This window comes from Hevea brasiliensis, chromosome 13, assembly GCF_030052815.1.
Source record: "Hevea brasiliensis isolate MT/VB/25A 57/8 chromosome 13, ASM3005281v1, whole genome shotgun sequence".
NCBI classification, from domain to species: Eukaryota; Viridiplantae; Streptophyta; class Magnoliopsida; order Malpighiales; family Euphorbiaceae; genus Hevea; species Hevea brasiliensis.
In genome coordinates, this window is record NC_079505.1 from 89,198,920 (window position 1) to 89,218,286 (window position 19,367).

A 19,367-nucleotide genomic window follows, 5' to 3' on the forward strand; every position below is an offset into this window, starting at 1 on the left:
ACTTATCCGGTGTCACGGCGATCACCGAGCCGATCACTCCTTTGAAGAGAATGACATGGTTATGGTATACGAGGAACAGTTAAAGGCTGGTCTTCGGTTCCCTCTGGACGACTTCTTCAAGGAGGTCCTAAAATTTCACCGAGTGTGCATTGCCCAAATTCACCCTAACTCATGGCGAATCTTGGTAGCCTTCCGAGGCCTGTGCCGAGCTAAGGGAATCAGACCTACGGCTAAGGTGTTCGCGAATCAAGACAGCTAACTCGCCAAAGGACGACGAGCATTGGTTCTTTCAGCGAAGCCTCATTGCGGCTCTTACCGACCGCCTCCTCCCTTAAGAATTGGAAGAACCGCTTCTTCATTCTGAGGAGCAAAAATCCGACCTGCTTTGAGGACTTCCCCCGTAACTGGTGGCACCAGGGGCCCTTGATTCCGAAGCGTATTACCCTGAATAAGGAGGAAAGCCTAGTAGTGATGGAACTGAAGAATTAAGCTGCCACTCTAAAGTACTCCTATTTAGATGCGGTGACTGCCGAGCTGCATCATTGGACGATGGAGTTGATCACGGGCAAAAATCACAGGCTTCAACTCTCTGATCTTGGCATCGGTATTTTTCTATTTCTCAGATCTTTGGACCTTAGCGATCTCACTGACCTCTTTTTTGTGCAGGTATGGCGGGTGGTGAAGGTTCCAGGAAGCGGAAGAAAGAAAGAGAGATTTCCCGAAAAATAAAGGAGATGAAGCGTTCGGCACTACTTCAAACACCCGGCCATGAACCTGGGGAGATACAAGGGGACCCGCCTCGACCTTCGGGACCGCAGATCGCAGAAGCTGTCCGATCTCCTCCTCAACGGGAAGAGCCGGCTCCACCTCCTCCAGTTGCTCCAAGCACAGAAGGGGGTCGTTCTCGACCTCCTGCGAGGCCCCCTTCTCGTGGCGCCCAAGTGCTGATCGCTTCTCTGGAGAATAACCGGACTGTTCGGGAGAATCCCGATTTTGCCAAAGTCTTGGGGTCTTCCATCTGCCTTCGGGAGGATCGGGACAGACTGTCTCCGGACAATCTTGACGACATCCTAACCCGCTCCATGAGTCTGAATGTAGAGTGCCTGGTGAACCAGCATATAGTTCAGGAAAAGGCTTACCGCCTGGGTAAGGAGGTCGAGAAGAAGAGTCAAGAAGTCGAAAGGAAGAGTCAAGAAGTGGCATCCCTCCGATCCCAACTCTCATCCGCTCAAGATTACATATCTCAAATTGAGGGGAGGATGAAGTACTATGAGGATAAGCTGGCCGAACAGACTCATGTTCTGGCTGAGAGGGATCATGCTCTTGGAGAAGTCCAGGCGCTCTGGGCCAACGAAGCTGCTCAGGTCACTCATCTTACCGAGGAGCTTAAGGCAAAAGATAAAGAGATAGTGACAGGAATAGCCAGTGCTTACGTGAATGCTCACAAGGATCTCTTAGCCGAGCTCCAGAAGCGTTACCCAGAGGAGGACTTCTCTTGGATGGCCGACCTAGCTCCCGGAGGCGAGGGTGAGGATAGTGAGGAGGAGGGTGAGGGAGAAGACGGACAAAATGTAGATCAGACTAGGGGTGATCCTTCAGCTGAATGACTTGTACAATTTTTTTGAAATGAAATGGAATGCCTCTTTTGTTTAATGAATGATTGTGATCGGAAAATCTCTAAATTACTTAATACTTGATTGTCTGAGTACATCGAAGTAACTAAAAGAGATTATTATCCTAAGTGTGAGAGATCGGAAAACATAATGAGCATGAGATCGATAGGGAATCAACGTTAATCGGGACTTGATTAAAATTGAAAATTTGGTGAACCCACTTAAAATCAAGATCATCATTACATCGGATTGGAATCTTAATTATTCCTAAACTTAAAATGAGAGATCGGCAATAAGACCAGTGACATAAAGATCTAGTATTGATTCAATTTTGTTTGACAGGAGAGATCGGGAATGTAATCGACCGGTCAGGAAATTTGATAATTAGCTTGAGAGATCGGTGAGCTACTTGGCAAGACTTTAGATGATACGAGGGCTTAGCATTGATTCAATTCTCTGTGAAGAGAGATCGGTAATATGGCAAAGAGAGGTCGGAAATGTAGTTGGCTGGCAAAGGAAAATTTAGTGCTAGGGATCGGTTTCAAAGTTTATTAATTCTGGGGATCGGTTTCAAGGTTTATTGATTCTAGGGATCGGCCAAAATATGGTGTCGACAGCAAACATAGATTCTAATACATATTAAAAGTATTTTAATATGCAATTGAGCATTGAAATTAATTAGGCACATGTAACACCCCTAATTTTTAAAATTTATTATTTTTGGGTAAATATTGATATTTTATTTTATTTGAATTTTAGGAAATTATTTGAAATTTTCATATTTTAGAAATTGGGTTCGATTTTCCAAAAATATAAACTTTGATGATTTTTAAAAATTAATTTAAAGACCACGTGGCAAAACTAAAAATATATTTGTAGTCTACGCATTTTTTTTGAGTTTTCTAGAATTTTTTGAATTTTTGGGCCTCATTTTCGGTCCCAAGGCAGAGTAAAAATTCAAAATTTTGTATTCCGAATCGAACTGGCTGAATCAAACCAGACCGGATCAGACCAGTAGAATCGGACCGGCTCCTTCTTCTTCGTCTCTTTTTCTCCCGCGCACATTTCCTCCTTCCTCTCTCTCTCTCTCTCTCTCTCTCATTTTCTCTCTCCCGCCCCATCGCGCCTACCTCCCCGCCACCCCCCACGGCGCAACCCCTAGTCGCCTCTCTCTCGGCCACCGTCAGAAGCGTGGCAAACATCGCACGAAGCGACGTGACGCGTGCGCGCGACTCTTCGACTTCCCGGCTGAAATTCGACCGATCCGGCCACCAATCGGACCGGGTCTTGTGTCTAAATCCATCTACTCGTCAAGAGCTTTCCATTGACACCAAGAACACCGAAATCCATTAAGTGATTTGTCTAATTTTTTGCCCGGGAAGTTTTAGCCCATTTTGATTTTTGGGCTAGATTTCTCGTAAACCGTGAACCCCACAAGAAAACCGAGAGTACCAGAGCGCTCCACTCGTCGAGAACTTCGAGGCGATATAAATTTCAAATTTTTTCGACACCGTTTTTAGTGGGTCCCACGAAACTTCATAGTGTTTTTTCGAGCATTAATTGAGCTTAGAAAATTTTGTAAAATTTATGTACTAACCCCCGTGTTGTGGGCTTCATGTAGGTATCTTCAATTCGCAGAAATTCGACAGTTGTCCGAGGCTGTGAATTTCCGACCAGACAGACCGATTACCGAAAAAGTCTCTGAATTGGATCGAGGTTTTGGCTACCCCACCATTGTTAGACGTCCCAAGCACGTCCTCGAAGTCGGAATCAGCATAGGTAAACCCGAACCTTACTTTTTCGTAATTTTCTAGTGCTTAAATGAGATTAAAAATCCGTAAAATATTCGTGGTAGCTCAGAAAATTATGATTCTTTTTGCATTAGCCTAGTAATATTGCTAAGGACTACGGGGAAAAGTTTTAGAATTTTTAGAGTTCATTTGGGTAGTTTTTGCAAAAAGAGTCAATTATAAGGACTAAATTGAAATTTTACATATTGTGATGGATGACTGTTTGGATGGGCCCAGGAGGGGCTGTATGATGTGATTGAGTTGTGGATATATGAATTGTGAATACAAAAGTGTATTTTAAGCCCTTTTGCAAGTCGGGTAAGTCCTAGGTATAGGGGAGACTCTACCGGATTTTCGGCACGACTTAGGACGTATTTGGTCTTTTCTTAGATTGTATTGAGTCAAATTTATTAAATGATTGTAATAAAATTGTCAGATGAGCCGGTACAGCCTTCTTCCTTCGCCCAGCCGCCACAGTGACCGCTATCAAGTCTGTGAGTAAAATATTAATTTTAATTATAATTTCACTATCATTATATGTTCAAGCATGCCCATGCATTACTTATATGTATGTATCTATGTAGTTAAACTCTAGGCACATTTTATGTTGCATTCATAACTGTTAAAGTGCCATGGATGTTGTTGTGGTAGTTTGGAGCAGTGTGCGTGCGTTGGCGTGCGTGTGATGTGGTGTTGACTATGTGCTGTGTGATGTGGTGTTGACTATGTGGGTGTGACGGGTAGACATGGCTTGAGATCTTCGCTGGGACCCAGTCCTTCGGGGTAGACACGGCTTGAGTTCTTCGCTGGGACCCCGATTTGGTTTATTAAGCGAAAGTCCGACTTGAGTTCTTTGCTGGCACAGGTTGGATTTAAGAGAGCTATATAGGGGATCAGCTTCCATATATTATGATTGATATTACTGGTGTGTGTGAGTGCTCCAAATTACCTTTTTGATGTTGTGATGTGAAATTATTGCTGATGTTGCATTTCATTCTACAGGGTGCATTAGTTTTAGATAGTTATAGAGATTATGGTTAAAATTGATATTTTACTCTCTGAGTCGAACGCTCACTCCTGTTCAATATTTTTTCAGGCCACAGGAGGATATTTTTGAGGTTAACCTGCTTTTCTCCCTCGCAGGTCGTTTGTTCATGTTTGTGTAATTTTATAAACTTCTAGAATTTCCGCATGTGTAAGAAATATTTAATTGATTTGGGTCTGTAATATAATTGTTATTTTAAAACTGTAAAATTTTTATCACATGCATGTTTGATGGACTGGATGAGGGAGCTGAGCTCCCATTTATTTTATGTTGATATGAGTATGTGGAGGGTGAGCTGAGCTCCCCAATTGATTATTTATTGTATTTATAGGTCGGGTGAGTCAAAAACTCCCCGTTGGAAGGTTCATTTTATGGTCAGACTCTGTCCTGTTGATTTCTTGAAATTGGGCCCAAATGGGCCTTAGAGTTAGATTAGTGAATAGTTAGGCTTAGTACGGGCCTCGGGGGCTTTAGGCTGGCCCAGGTCCTAGTGCCGGTCCGGCCCATAGGTTGGGTCGTGACAGCACATAAGAGATGTGGCATAATGCATATAACCCTAGAAGAAAAATTTTGAAATTCAATGCTCTACTGAACTACTCACCATGCTTTTGCTCCTTCACTAGGTATAAGGGAAACTCTGCCAAATTTTTGGTATAAATTAGGATTACCTCTTTAAATTTATTTTTATTTGAATTAGCACTAATAAATTCACAATAAAATTATGTAGGTGATCAGGGTCAACCATCTTTCTTCACCTAACCTCTACAGTCTTCTAATATTAATTTTAATTATAATTTCAATATTATTATATGTTCAAGCATGCCTATGCATCACTTATAAATATGTATCTATGTAGTTAAACACTAGGCATATTTTATAAGGCATTCTTAATTGATGAAGTGTCATGTTTGTTATTTATGGTAATTTGGAGTAGTGTGCGTGTGTTGGCGTGCGTGTGGTGTGTGGTATTAGATATGGATAGGACAGGTAGATGTGGCTTGAGAGACACTTACTGGGACCCGTTCCTTTGTGGATAAGTAGGGGTAGGCACGGCTTGAGAGACACTCCCTGGCCCCCGCATTTGGTTTATTAAGTGAAAGTCCAGCTTGAGAGACACTCGCTAGCAGAGGTTAGATTAAGAGAGCTGTATAAGGAATCGGCTCCCATATATGTACTGTTTGAACAATATTGGGTGTGTGAGTGCTCTAAATTACCTTTTTACTATTATGATGTGATTTGTATTAAATTTATGATGATGTTGCATTCAATTCCTTACGATACATTAGTTTTAGATAGCTATAGAATTTGTAGTTAAAATTAGTGTTTTACTCTCTGAGTCGAACGCTCACTCCTGTTCACCTATTTTTCCAGGCTAAAGGAAGAGTTCTTTTACAGAGCAACTTGCTTTCTTCTTTGCAGGTTTAACATCGATTATTTAATTATTTTATTATTTTTCAAAATATGAAATCTATAACTCCGCATGTGTTAGTAGTAGTATGGACCTTGTTAGAAATCGTGTTAATTTAAATTCTTGAGATTAATAAATGAAGATTTGCATGGTATTTAAACAATTTGTAAGTGATGGTATCAAGGTTGAGCGGGGCTCCCCTGACTTTTCAATTTTTTATGGTTATTGGATTGGATTGAACCGAATAAAAATATTTTATTTTATTTAATTTTATTTTATTTACATGTTGGGCCTAAGTTTTTAAGCATTGGTTATGAATTTGAGAACAATAAGGCTTACTGCGGACCTCAGAGGCTTTATGCCGGCCCAGGTCTTAGTGTCGGTCCGACCCATAAATTGAGTCGTAATATTCATAAAATTAAAAATAAATATATATATATATATATATATATATATATATATATATATATATATATATATATTATTATGAAAATACTAATTCAACACAATGAATAAAATAGAAATAAATAAATAATCTAATTAAAAATATATTTTATATATAAAAAAATCAGGTTGTTACAGACATGATGAATAAAAATTATTAAATATTAAAATCATTATTTTTAATATTTTATTATTAAAAATAAAAATATATTTTATTATATAATAACTTATTTGGCCTTAATTAAAAATTATATAGACTTATTTTACTTAAAATCTTAATTTTGATCTTATTTTATCATCGAAAAGACATGAGTTGTTTAATCTTTTTTCCAAATCAAATTAATTAATACAATTAGATTTGAGAGAATTTAACAAATTCATTACATCCTATTATATATAACTTAAAATAATAAAAGAAATATCCCATTTTTATATTTTTTTAAAAATATAATACTTTTCAATGGATCAAAAATATTTGATGATCTCCTACAATTTCGCATTAGGTTCAATATTTTTTATTGCTATATATCATATGCCAAGGATTGATGGCATGATTTTCTTTTTTCTTTTTTTTTTTTTAAGCTTCTGGGCACGATATGATCTGACTTTATATATTAATATTTATTAAAAAAAATTATATCAATTTAATGTATATTTAATTAAATAAAAATTAAAGTATTTATAATTAATATGTATTAAAAAATTTATGTATTTGATTATTAAGATGAAAGAGAACATCTAATATTTTTATTAATTTATTCTTATTTAGTTTTTTAATTGACATTTTTGTTTCTATTTTGTAAATGCTGTATTTTCATTTTCAAATTTTTATTATTAAAATTGAAATACTTTATTCATAATATTAATTTTCTTATTTTTTTTGGAAATTCAAATTTTTTGAAAAAAAATAATAATAAACGTAAGTATCTTCTTTTGCTCCTCGTATACGGACACTGTATAGCATACAAGTTTGTGAATACTGGAACATGAGAAAAAGCATCCAAACACGAGGCGCGCGCGCGCACACACACACGCGCGCTAAAGGCATGTGCCTACAAGAATTCCCAACTAAGTGGGTACCTTCCCCAAATGTCCTTTTTAACCCTTTTCCGATTTTATCCTTATTTTTTAGCTTTAGAATCCACTCTCACATGCATAGAAATGGAACAAGTGAAAGAGGAAGGACCCATTCTAGATGGCAAATTCTCCCTTATTTTCACAATAACAAAAGATATTCAAATAAAAAAAATTACATATATATATTCTTTACTACTTGCACTACATGTTCAAAATGTCAGCTTTATCAAGTAATTCTGACGTTTCAATCTGCAAAATTCTACCATTTCAACACCCACAAAAGCTCTCACAAAAATTTAACTGACATACCCTACTACAAGCAACTGCCATAATGTTGCAAACCAATATTCATAAATCAAGCCAATTCTTTCTGCTCCTCCTGAGCCTTTTGAATTCCTATCAACCGAGCATAATCCACCCACCTATTCAAGCAAATTGTGTATATAAGGTTCTACAGATAGAAAATTTATTAAGTTCAAAGAAATTCAGCAAGTATAGAATCTTACAACAATGAACCCAAGTATGTGTTGCCGGTTCGAACAGCAAAACAAATTGCACTAAGCATAAACTTGTGCTGGTGTAATAAAGGTTCCAAAATCCGCTGTTCAATAACACCGGCCAGTACTTGATACCTGTTCAAAAGAGTTGATCCTTCAGTAATGTATTCCAATGCCAAGAACCCTCGATGGGGGAGCTATTGCATATGTCACAACAATTAATAATTCCAATGCGATTGAAACAGCAACGTTTTCGAATTTCGCATATCATTTTTGTGGTTGAAAAGTATTTTGGTGAATTGCATCACAGTTATTTTGCTAATTACTGTGTCAAATGCTATAATCTACACAAAATGGAAGATATAGGTTCTAATATTGAACATGTTGACGCCTGAAATCAAACTTATATATAAAAATGTTGTCTTACAACAACATCCATTCAGTTTCCATGATGAAATAGGTTACCCCACCCATGCACTCTGGCCCTGACCAGAAGCAGGTAGGCTGCCATTCAAACACTGGACCTCGACCGTCCTCACCTCTAAGAGGTGAGAAAGACAATTAGCCACCCAAAAAGGGCATGGGACCTTGTGCTGTTTCTTAAATCATTAGTGCTATATGGACTTCTTATCATCATCTAGAAAATTTAAAAATTTAAAACCACACATGCATGAACAAAAGCAAATACCTGAGGTTGCTAGAAACTGCCATATAGACACCATAGGCAACACTGGTGGACAATATAGGCACATTTTCAACTTCACCTGCTGAAGACTTATCCACAGCCTTCCGTCCGTTGATCAATGTATTCGTCACAGCTGTGCCAACCTAAAACCAAAATAAGTTGCATCAAATACTTGCAAGCTCAAAATTAAGGACCTTGTAATCAATGATATGATAAAAAAAAAAATGAAGACCTGATTTTTGCGACAAACACAAGAAAAAAAGGAATAAAATTATGAAAACTATGATAAAAAGGACATATACACGCGCACTTCCAAAATGATAGAGAAATAGAAATGTTTACAGTACACAACAAGAAGAACATTATAGATCATATAATGCTCAAAATGAGCTCAGATTTATTCAAAAGTAAAAGCCTGAGCCGCAGAAGGGTTCTTCCCTGCACAATGTATAAAATGGACAGTTGCCATTGGCACAACGCCAAAGAAAGCCTTAGCATAAAGCATTGTAATGGGCTAGTTAAGAGGGGCGAGGTACACATTATCCGAATGAATTTCATTGAGGTAACATTTAACAGTAAGTGCACTAGTGGATTCATTGAAGGATGAGTCATGGTCCAACAATAAGTCTATTTTTCTGTTTACTGGCAAAAAATTTGAAAAGGACAAAAAAAAAACTTCATTCATTGCTTACCCTAAGTTGTATATTTAAAGGGAAATAATGCAGTTAATCAAAGTATTTCAAGCTATTTAGCTTTACGGTGATCTGCTGTTATTACAACTCCCAATTAGGTTGCATCATTTTCCCAATGATTGTGAGGGCATTCCCAAAAGCAAAAATTAAGGTCACAAAATGAGATAGATGTACAGACATGCATACAAATATTCCACATCTAGTCAAGCAACTTCTCAGCAGTAAGAACTTACCAGTGATGAGGTGGTGCCAACAGCAAAAAGTTTTGCCCCATTACGCTGCATGACATATATATAAATGGGTTATTCTCAAGCATATAACTCCAGAAATTTAAACTGATCATGTGCTGCACCCCAAACAATTCCTTACCACAATAGCACCTATTCTCTGTAAAAATGAGTAGGAAGTTCCAGCAAGAGCAACCTACAAACAGGATTTGAAAAACAGAGTGATTATCTGAATTTTTTTTTTCTGAGAAGTCAGAAACAAGCTTTTTAGAGCATGAAAGGTAATGTATATAATTTATGGGTAAAATTAAAACCTGAAATGCATTATCAGGGCAGCTGTAGAAGAACTTTGCAATAGGTCCAGCACTGCTTGCAAGAGGTGGTCGGAGGGATACTGTTGGAGCAGGAAGATAAACAAGCATGAAATCTGCAATTATGGCCATCACCTAAGAGAAAAATAAAAAAACGAAATTCTCAAAACACCCAAATGTCATGAAGTATAACATTTTGGCTCACGCTGATACAATCAAAATGTACCTTCCAAATGCAATGAGGATTACAAACTAAACAAAAGGGAAACAATTTGACAAGACATAATCTTGATGATAGCAATCATACCACGTCCGCAAAAACAATTTCCAGCTCCTTGAAAAAATTCTCTCTGCGACGTTCATATTCTGCAGCAGTCTAAAAAAAGATCATATTAAGGTTAAAACCCTGATGCTAGAATAAACCATAAACAATGGAGAGAAAGAAGGATTAAGGCATAAAACATTATAAAAAAAAATCAATCTGAAATCTTTTTCATATGCATGCATTTGTTTCTTTTTCTTTTCCTTTTTCCAAATAGCATGTCATAATTACAAGTACAGCAAAAGAAAAGTTTCCTAATTTGGTTTTCTGCTAGTCACAAATCGCAACAAGAGGAGATCATGATGATCACTTGCTCAGAACCTTGGCCTCCTAGTAAAGGTGAGAGCTTGGGATTGGATAAATTCCAAGTAATATTCCAAAATCCTTTTTCATACTTTCACAGTCATCCTCCTTAATTTTTAAAATTTCAGAACAAAAATAAGCAAAACGATAAATCGCGAGCCAAAAGGTGACTTATGATAGCCAATTGTGAATACCAGTTTCATCATCATAAGCAATCTTCGAAATCAAAAGGCACCAAGGAAAACACCCAATAGACTATAAAGGGGGAAATCAGGAAAGAAAAGGTAAAAGAGCAATTGAAGAATCACTATGAAAAAATTTCCTAATTCGGAAAACTCAATTCCACAAAGCACCATCTTCCCTTTCCCCACACGACTAGCTAAAGCATCTCCCCAATTTCCGTCTTTATTCATTAAAGAAAGTAAAAGAACTGCATTTCCTTTTCAGTAGCATCTAAAGAAATATACCTTAGTGAAGATACCAACACCGCACTCAATGCCGACCTTAGCAAAAAACAGATCATCAGCCAACAGCCTTTCCTTGAACCCACCGAACTGAAGAAACCACCGGAACAACCCCGACTTCTCCAGCTCTAAAAACCTTGAAACCACCGCACCAGGAATTCTGCCGGCCTGGATCCCTGCCGCCAAGTCCTTGGGCAAAGTCTCCAGTGCCCGCTTTGACTCCGCTAACACCATCATCGCCTCTTTCGTGTTCCTGTTCGCAGCATTATCACCATCCTCATCACCGCCGCTGTTATTACTATTATAGTCGTCATTGCCTCCACCACCGCCGCCGCTGGAAGGTGGGCCATTATTGAAGCTTCCATCTCCGCCAGAAGAAGAAGCGGAAGGGACGAAGAGGGGGAAAGGGTTAGTGTGTTGGTGGCGGAGGGAAAGAGGAGAAATGGAGGGCGAGGAGAGGGAGAGGCGGAGGTGGAGAAGAGGTGATGAGTGGGAGGAAAGAAATGGTCGATGGAGATTGAGACTGGGATTGAAGTTGGAGAGGGAGGCGGTGAAGTAGCAGGCGGCGATGGCCATGATAGGAGAAGAGGTGGGTGGGAGGTGGAAGCGTGTTTTTCGATTTGGTTTATAAAGTTGGTTTGGTTGGTCGTTTATGCAGTAGAGCACAGTTTCCTACTTATGTTTTCTGTGTTGTCTGTCTGGATCGCTCCTCAATTGGGTGGGCGTTAGTTGACAAACTTTTGAGGGAAAATTCAAAGACATTTTGTCCGTCTCCACCTCAATTTCTGGCATTTGGTCGTCACGCTCCTTTGTTTACAATTACTTTTTCTTTTAAATTATTTATAAATTTAAATGTTACGTGGTTGGAGTAAATTAACTTTATATTTAGTTTTTATATTATAAAGCGTTTATTAATTTTAAAATTATAAAATGACTAAACAATTTTAAATAATGTATTAATTTTTTATATTAATTAATTGTATAACTAATTTAAACACTTTATGCAGGTGAGAGAAATAACATGGAACAGAGCGCGTGAGGCGTGTGAGGACAAGTGGTGCATGGTTGGTGAAAGCACACAGTTAGACAGGTTTGCAGTGGGTGGCACGGGCATTGTGGGCTCCGTTTAAATTGTGATGTTTTTTTCCCTCTGAATCTACCATTGTTTTTTAAATATTTATATGTAATGTTTTTAAATTAATTTTATAAATTAAAATTTTTAATTTCTTTAATTATTCATTTGATATATGTGTTCATAAGCGAAAAACCATAGTAGCTGCCCACATATCAAACTGCAACTATTGGATAACAATTCGATTTGAAAAATTAAATACAGGGAAATTAAAGGAAAAATTATTATTTAATTTTTATATTTTAATAAAATTAATTATTTAATTTTTATATTTTAAAATATATATTATTTAGTCTCTATATTTTATTTCAATTAAATTATTTAATAATTTTATTAAATTTTTTGTTATTTATATTATTCATATTACTATTTAGTCTCCCTATTTTAATAAAATTAAGTAGTTAATTTGTATATTTTTAAAAATATTACTATTACACTATTTATTTTAATGAAATTAATTAGTTAGTTAATATATTTTAAAAAATATAGCATTTTAAAAATTATCTTATTAGATACAAATAAAAATTTTACTATGGAGAGATTAAATTTAAAATTATATATTTTTTTTAATTTTCTAATTTCTCAAACATTACTTTTATATTTTCACTACTGAAAAATAATTTTCCTTTATTACTTATAAATTTAAGTAAATTAATTAATTTTTTTCTATAAATAATTTATATTATTTTTATTAACATATAAAAACAAAAGAGATAATTAAGGGGAGAAATATGCAAGCGGAAATGATAAGTAATATAGAGAGATAGAAATAAGAGAAGATAATAAAAAAGTAATGAGGAGAGAATTATAATAATTTAGGTATAAAAAATAATTATGAAATAAACTATTAACAGAATCAAATTACAAGACTAGCTAATATGTTTTTCTAAAATATAGAGATTAACTAATTAGTTTCACTAAAATAAAAAAATTAAATAATAATTTGATGAGTATTAATTAAGAAAAAAATTAATAGAATGATTGAATATTTTAATAGAGATAAAATATAGAAATTAAATAATATATTTTTTAAAATATAAAAATTAAATAATTAATTTTATTAAAATATAAATATTAAATTGTAATTTATTTAAAATTAAAAATTTAAATCAATGAAAAAAATTAATTAAAATAAATAAAAAATAAGAGAGATGAGGGAAATTGATACGACTTCCAAGAAGTTGGGCAATCATAGTCAAATCACTAATTTTAATTTTCCAAATTTATCCTTTGAATGGACCGTCAATCTATTCAATGGTTTGCTGGTAGCTATGTGAAGGCTGATTTTTCTTTTGTTAAGAGGGACTGTAATAGAATTGCTCATTGTATTGCTCAAAAAAACAACCCATGATATCTGTTTTTACTTGCAATCCCATGGTGTAACTATGTAAGTCAACTTTGTATCAGACTTGCTGCCTTCTTTATCCTCTTAATAAGATCTTCCTTTACCAAAAAAATGAATAGACCGTCAATTTTGAATTACATAATAAATAATTTTAAATCAATCTGATTCTCCAACAAAATAATATTTTATTTTCTCTAAAAAAAAAAAATTTAATTAACAAAAATGAGAGCTCTTATTCTCCAAATTATTTTGTTGAAGACATAGATTTCATCTGCAAAATTGTCAATAATGTGTATAAATGCTGTCAAAGTAAGTTGAAACTAAGGGATTCTATTAATATTCCAATTTTTTTTTAATAGAAGCTCATTTTTAATTGCAATTAATAGAATAATTTGGTCGGCTGGCCTCCCCAAGACCAATTCGGCCACTTAGTTCCAGCATTTGGGCCTAATTGCCCCTGACAGCCCCCAATTTGATAGCCAGGAGCAAGCAATCAATGCTTATATAGGGCCCAGGTCCAGGCATTCTAATCAAGTAATTATTTAACATAATAATAAAGAGTATATTTAGTATTACTATTGAAATTAATATTGAAAAAATTAATTTTTTAAATATAATAGTTAAAAAATAATTAAAAATTAAATTTAATTAATTTTAATCATAAAAATAATAAAATAATTTTTTTAAATATTTTTTTAATAATATTTAAATTTATATTTTTATTTAAAAAATAATTTTAAATTTTGAAAATCAATATCAAATAAAATGAAAATTTCGTAAAAAAAAAAAAAAAGGCGCACTAATTATGAGAATTTATATGAAAAATGCTTAAAGTGTATTCATTCATGTTAGAGAATGCACAATACCTGATTTTGAATACACTTGTGGCCCAGCTGCAAATGGGCCTCAAAGGTGTGCAAAATTTGCCCAATTTTTTCCAATTTCGCCAATATTTCCAGTGAAAATTAAATTTTGAATAGAATTTCGAATTTGCTGCAGTCACGTTACCGTTTAATTGATTGGACTACAGCCCAGGCTAAATAAAAATCAAGTATTCCGCCTTTCTTGATTGGGGAAAGGAGACGAAAAGGAGTAATTTGAGCCAGAATAGAAAATGGTGTTAATTTTCAATTTTTTATTTATATATTTTTTTTCTTTCAATAATTTTTAATAAAATTTTACTTATTAAATACAAGCATAATAGTAAGATAATTTTCCCTCATCAATTTTTTTTGTCAAAATATTAAAAATAAATAAATTACTTGCTTTTGGAAGAAACTTTCCATATAAATTTTATTTCCCTTTTCTTTTTCAAACTTTACTCTTTTGCAAGAAACAGCAGATAAGCCTCTTATTTACCAATTTAGAAATTTTTTTCACGCTCAGCACCAGGCAAATTACCCATCATATTATCACCGAATCATTGCCTACGTCTGTGCATACGACAGCACGGCGTGTTTATGGTAGGTAAGAGGCACGAACGGTTACCATTGTAATTGCTTTAAAAGAGGGCAGATATTTGGCGAGCTGAGAGGAGGAGAAGCAGCAGTGGCTGATTGCCATACGAGCAAGAACAACTGCAAGTACAACGACGAGACGACGAGACGACGAGAAAAGAGAGAAAACGAAAATGAGCGGTGGAGCAGGGAAGATCGTGTGCGTCACCGGAGCCTCCGGTTACATTGCTTCCTGGCTTGTGAAGCTCCTTCTCGTCCGTGGCTATACTGTCAAGGCCTCTGTTCGTGATCCAAGTACGGTCTCTTCTCTTTCTTCATCCGATTCCTTTCATTGTTCTTATCATTTTTGGTTCATTACTGTAGATGTACATGTACATTACGATTACATCATTTTTTTTTAAGATTAGATGATTTGATCACAATTATGTACTAGACTGTAGATAAATAGTTATAAAATTCAATTTGTAATCATTTTCCACTGTTAGGCCCGACGAATTGAAATTTAAACGAAATTTAGTATATAATATTTAATAATAAATTGATGACAGGATGTTTAGTTGATAATGACGGGATGAGCCCGCCTGCCTATAATTCATAGCGTAAGTTATGTCTGAACAGATAAATGCATGCTGTTTGAATGATTTGCTAATTGCTTTCTTTTGTTTTTCTCTGCAGATGATCCCAGAAAGACTGAACACTTACGCGCACTTAAAGGAGCTGAGGAGAGACTTCAGCTGTTTAAAGCAAACCTACTGGAAGAAGGTTCCTTTGATGCTGCTGTTGAAGGGTGTGAAGGTGTTTTCCATACTGCATCTCCTTTTTATCATGATTTTAAGGACCCACAGGTTAGTCTTACATTACATACTTGGTCGTATTAAAAGGTTACTTGTTTCTTGTGTGCTTAACTTATTTTTCCTGAAATACAAGAAAGAAACTTTATGGTTTCCCACAAGTATTTTCACATTTGTCTTCCTTCTGGAATTCAGGACCTGTGCAGTTCTGTATAGCTTGTAATTAGCACCTGTAGATATGATAATGAAAAGTTAATAGATAGATAATTAAAGATATTCAGTGAATGTTACGACTCTGGTGATGATCTCTTTCGGAGTCCATTTAGTGCTCTTACTGATTTCAGAATTCTCAAATTCGCCAGCAATTCTACGCTGGCCTCCTGGATTTAGCATTTATTATTTTAGCCCATTGCAATCTCAGTTATTGCACCATATGGTTGCACTGTCACCTTTTCTAAAAGATGTTTAACTTTTAAGGTGTTACATAAACTCATTTGGTAGGGAAGACCTGACTTGCTTGTCTCTTTTATTTTTTGAAATGATAAAATTGTCTTGAGCTTCTGATCACATTTTCACAACACAACCATTGGAATATTGAGAATATACAACAGCTTTTATGTTTTATGTCTGGTTTCATTGTCTTGTACTGGTATCTAATTCAAAATTTATCCAGGATAGTTTTAATCTTACAATGTTTGATTATGTAGACATTTTCATCTGGGAACTTCTCTTTTCTTGCCATAGCTGCTTGCTCCTATGGCCAAGGCCCTTATATATTAATGTTTGGTTTTATGCCTTTTGGCAGAATTATATTATGCATATCATTTTTTAGCATCCTTCTATTGTTTGTTCTACTAAAAGAGAATGGGTTGTAATTGAGTATATCAAAGATACCTTGCTTATAAAATTGGTTGGAATATTCCTAGTTGAACCATTTAATTATCTCTTCTACCAAGTGTTTATGAACATATGGCGACAGACTCTTATGCAATGTAATTATGTATCTAATTGGATATCCATTTGTTGCTTTTTAATGTGTAAGCAGAACTTCTTCTCTAAAGCTTATCTTCTCATTTCAGGCTGAATTAATTGATCCTGCTTTGAAGGGAACACTTAATGTTCTTAACTCATGTGCAAAGGTCCCATCAATCAAACGAGTTGTCTTGACATCATCAGTTGCTGCAGTTGCTTACAATGGAAAACCTCGGACTCCAGAGGTAGTAGTGGATGAAACTTGGTTTTCTGATCCGGACTTCTGTAAGGAATCAAAGGTGTGTACATCCTCTAAATCATCTCAAAATATCATCTACCAGAAAAACCAATTGCTTATGTTTTTAAATTTATCATCTCCAAATCTTGCTTTTTGCAATTGTGAAGTTTTATTCTTTATACTTCTGCCAAAATTATAACTTAACCATGTTTTTATGTCCTAGCATGGCCTAGCTTCTTACTGTAAGTGTCGTAGATTTAGAGCTCCTGAATGTTAGTTTACACACTGATAGGTTAGGGCTAGGGTTCGTAAAATGTTAGTTCCAAAATACAGAGAGTAAAGAGGGATTATTTTTCATATCATGCTCCCTTCCTTCTGAACAGGGAGAGATCTTGACAAAGGGAAACAAGGCCTCCCTTCCTTTGACCCATATAGGCCTCCATATTCCTTTGTGTAGTCTCTTCTTGAATACAAGAGATTTTCTTTCTCCTTTTAGAATACAAGAGATTTTCTTTCTCCTTTTTTTTTTTTTTGAAGGGATTGGTGGTTTTACATTATCATTGTGGATTGAACTTGTCACAAATAGGCCATTGTTGTAATATGGCACTTGCTCTCAATTCCAAAGTTGCATGCAATGGATGGTTTTTATCTTTCTGGGCAATTTACTGTCCACTAGCTATGGTGCTTAATTGGTAGCATAGCATTATTTGTACCATGTTACTACTCTGGTATATGATATTCCTCATTAATTATTTTTCTCTTTTATTTTTGCTTTCAGCTTTGGTATTTGCTCTCAAAGACCTTGGCTGAGGATGCTGCACGGAAATTTGCAAAAGAGAAGGGCATAGACCTGGTTGTCATAAATCCAGCAATGGTGATTGGTCCTCTCCTACAACCAACGCTTAATACAAGTTCTGCTTCAATTTTAAGCTTGGTAAAAGGTATTTTATTTATTTTATGGTAGCAACTGTAAATTTATTATCCTGTACATAAAATCAGCATTTATCTCTTCTTATTAATTGGCCCTTCTGAAAGAATCAGGATAGAATTAATTGGACTGGATAATATTCCATAGAAAGGACATGTATGTATATTGTTCATTTTGTATTAATTTGCTGTTCTTCCTAACAACTGCATCTTGTTGCTGAAAATTCTATTACATCATTACACCAATATTATATTTGGAGATGAACAGGGAAAATTGAATGTTAAAAGTTATTCTATCTCTAGAACAGAGCAATTAATAAATAATTATATTTTCCAGTGCTGTAACTCATAATGTGCAAATTTGTGAAGAAAAAAAATTATTCAGACTTCTAATACAGTTTTCTCATTCCTGAAAGCATTTACCTATTTTCACCTCTTTATTGAATGTTAGGAGCACACACTTTCCCCAATGCAACTTTTGGATGGGTAAATGTTAAAGATGTTGCCAATGCACATGTACAAGCATTTGAGATTCCGTCAGCAAGTGGACGATATTGTTTGGCTGAGAGAGTTGCACACTACTCAGAATTAGTCAACGTCTTGCGAGAGCTTTACCCTGATTTCCAACTTCCAGAAAAGTAAGTCTTTTTCAGCCATTTTGTCTTCCTTTTCAAGGGTATTTATGTCGACTAATTATTTATGTAGCAATTGTCACTTGTTTTGTGTGGTTTTAGCCAAGTTGTGCATGTTACTTGGTAGAACAGGCAGCAATTAACAAGGATGACAATGTCTCTTTCCATTCTTTTGTTGCTTTTTTGCAATATGTAACTATGTGTGTGTTCCTCCCATTCATGTGCTGGTTGATAAGCACATAGAGAACAATTATTTGGTTAAAGATGTGAAAGAAGGAAAAAGTTTTCTACTTTTATGTTAGCTTGCATTATATTATTAAATTAAATTGTTTTCTACATATTTATTTTCTGTTGTATCAGTGGTAGATTTTAAATTAGTTTTCTTGCTGGGAAACCTTTGCAGGTGTGCAGACGATAAGCCTTACGTGCCAACGTATCAGCTGTCCAAGGAAAAAGCAAAGAGCCTGGGTATTGATTTCATTCCCTTGAATGTGAGCTTGAAGGAAACAGTTGAAAGCTTGAAGGAGAAAGGGTTTATCATATTTTGAGCATCTCTAACCTTCCGACCATCTTATGATAATAAATAAACATGGGTTGCCTTGCTCCTGAACCTGTGCTTCTATGGTCTTTGTTTGGTTTGCTGTCTCTACTAAGATGATTTACATTTGTAAGCATTAAATGGAACAATTGCCCTATTTAGCTCCTTTTATTTTTGGATAATGTTGAAACTTGAAATTTCAATTTGAAGAAATTGTTGGAAAAAAAAAAAAAAAGACATCTTTCTTGAATTTGAGATTACCAAATAAGATTATTTTAAAATTTGAGAAATTTCAATTTGAATACTGACGTGCAATGTGCAATGGAGCATGGAGGTTTCTTCTAATCAGACTAATTTTATGATATTTATTGGATAATTATTATTGAGGATTACTCAACTTTACAAATATTTTTATAAAAATCATCTAACTTTAATTTTTTTTCCATATAATTCATTT

At 35.0% G+C, this 19,367-nt stretch overlaps 2 protein-coding genes across 2 annotated transcripts; one reads left to right on the forward strand and one right to left on the reverse strand.

Moving 5' to 3' along the window:
* Positions 1-7,534: 7,534 nt before the first annotated feature.
* LOC110633850 (protein RETICULATA-RELATED 4, chloroplastic) lies at positions 7,535-11,741 on the reverse strand. The gene is made up of 8 exons (XM_021782641.2): positions 10,882-11,741; positions 10,097-10,165; positions 9,793-9,924; positions 9,621-9,674; positions 9,485-9,529; positions 8,563-8,702; positions 7,884-8,009; positions 7,535-7,799 (listed from the first exon to the last, which is right to left on the reverse strand). The coding sequence occupies exons 1-8, from the start codon at positions 11,452-11,454 to the stop codon at positions 7,733-7,735; spliced, it is 1,206 nt and encodes a 401-aa protein (XP_021638333.1). The 5' UTR covers positions 11,455-11,741; the 3' UTR covers positions 7,535-7,732.
* A 2,922-nt stretch (positions 11,742-14,663) lies between these two features.
* Positions 14,664-19,081, forward strand: LOC110633836 (phenylacetaldehyde reductase). Its single transcript, XM_021782625.2, has 6 exons — positions 14,664-15,106; positions 15,488-15,657; positions 16,683-16,874; positions 17,592-17,754; positions 18,192-18,378; positions 18,776-19,081. Exons 1-6 carry the CDS (start codon positions 14,986-14,988, stop codon positions 18,918-18,920), a joined length of 978 nt encoding a protein of 325 aa, XP_021638317.2. The 5' UTR covers positions 14,664-14,985; the 3' UTR covers positions 18,921-19,081.
* The last annotated feature ends 286 nt before the right edge of the window (positions 19,082-19,367 follow it).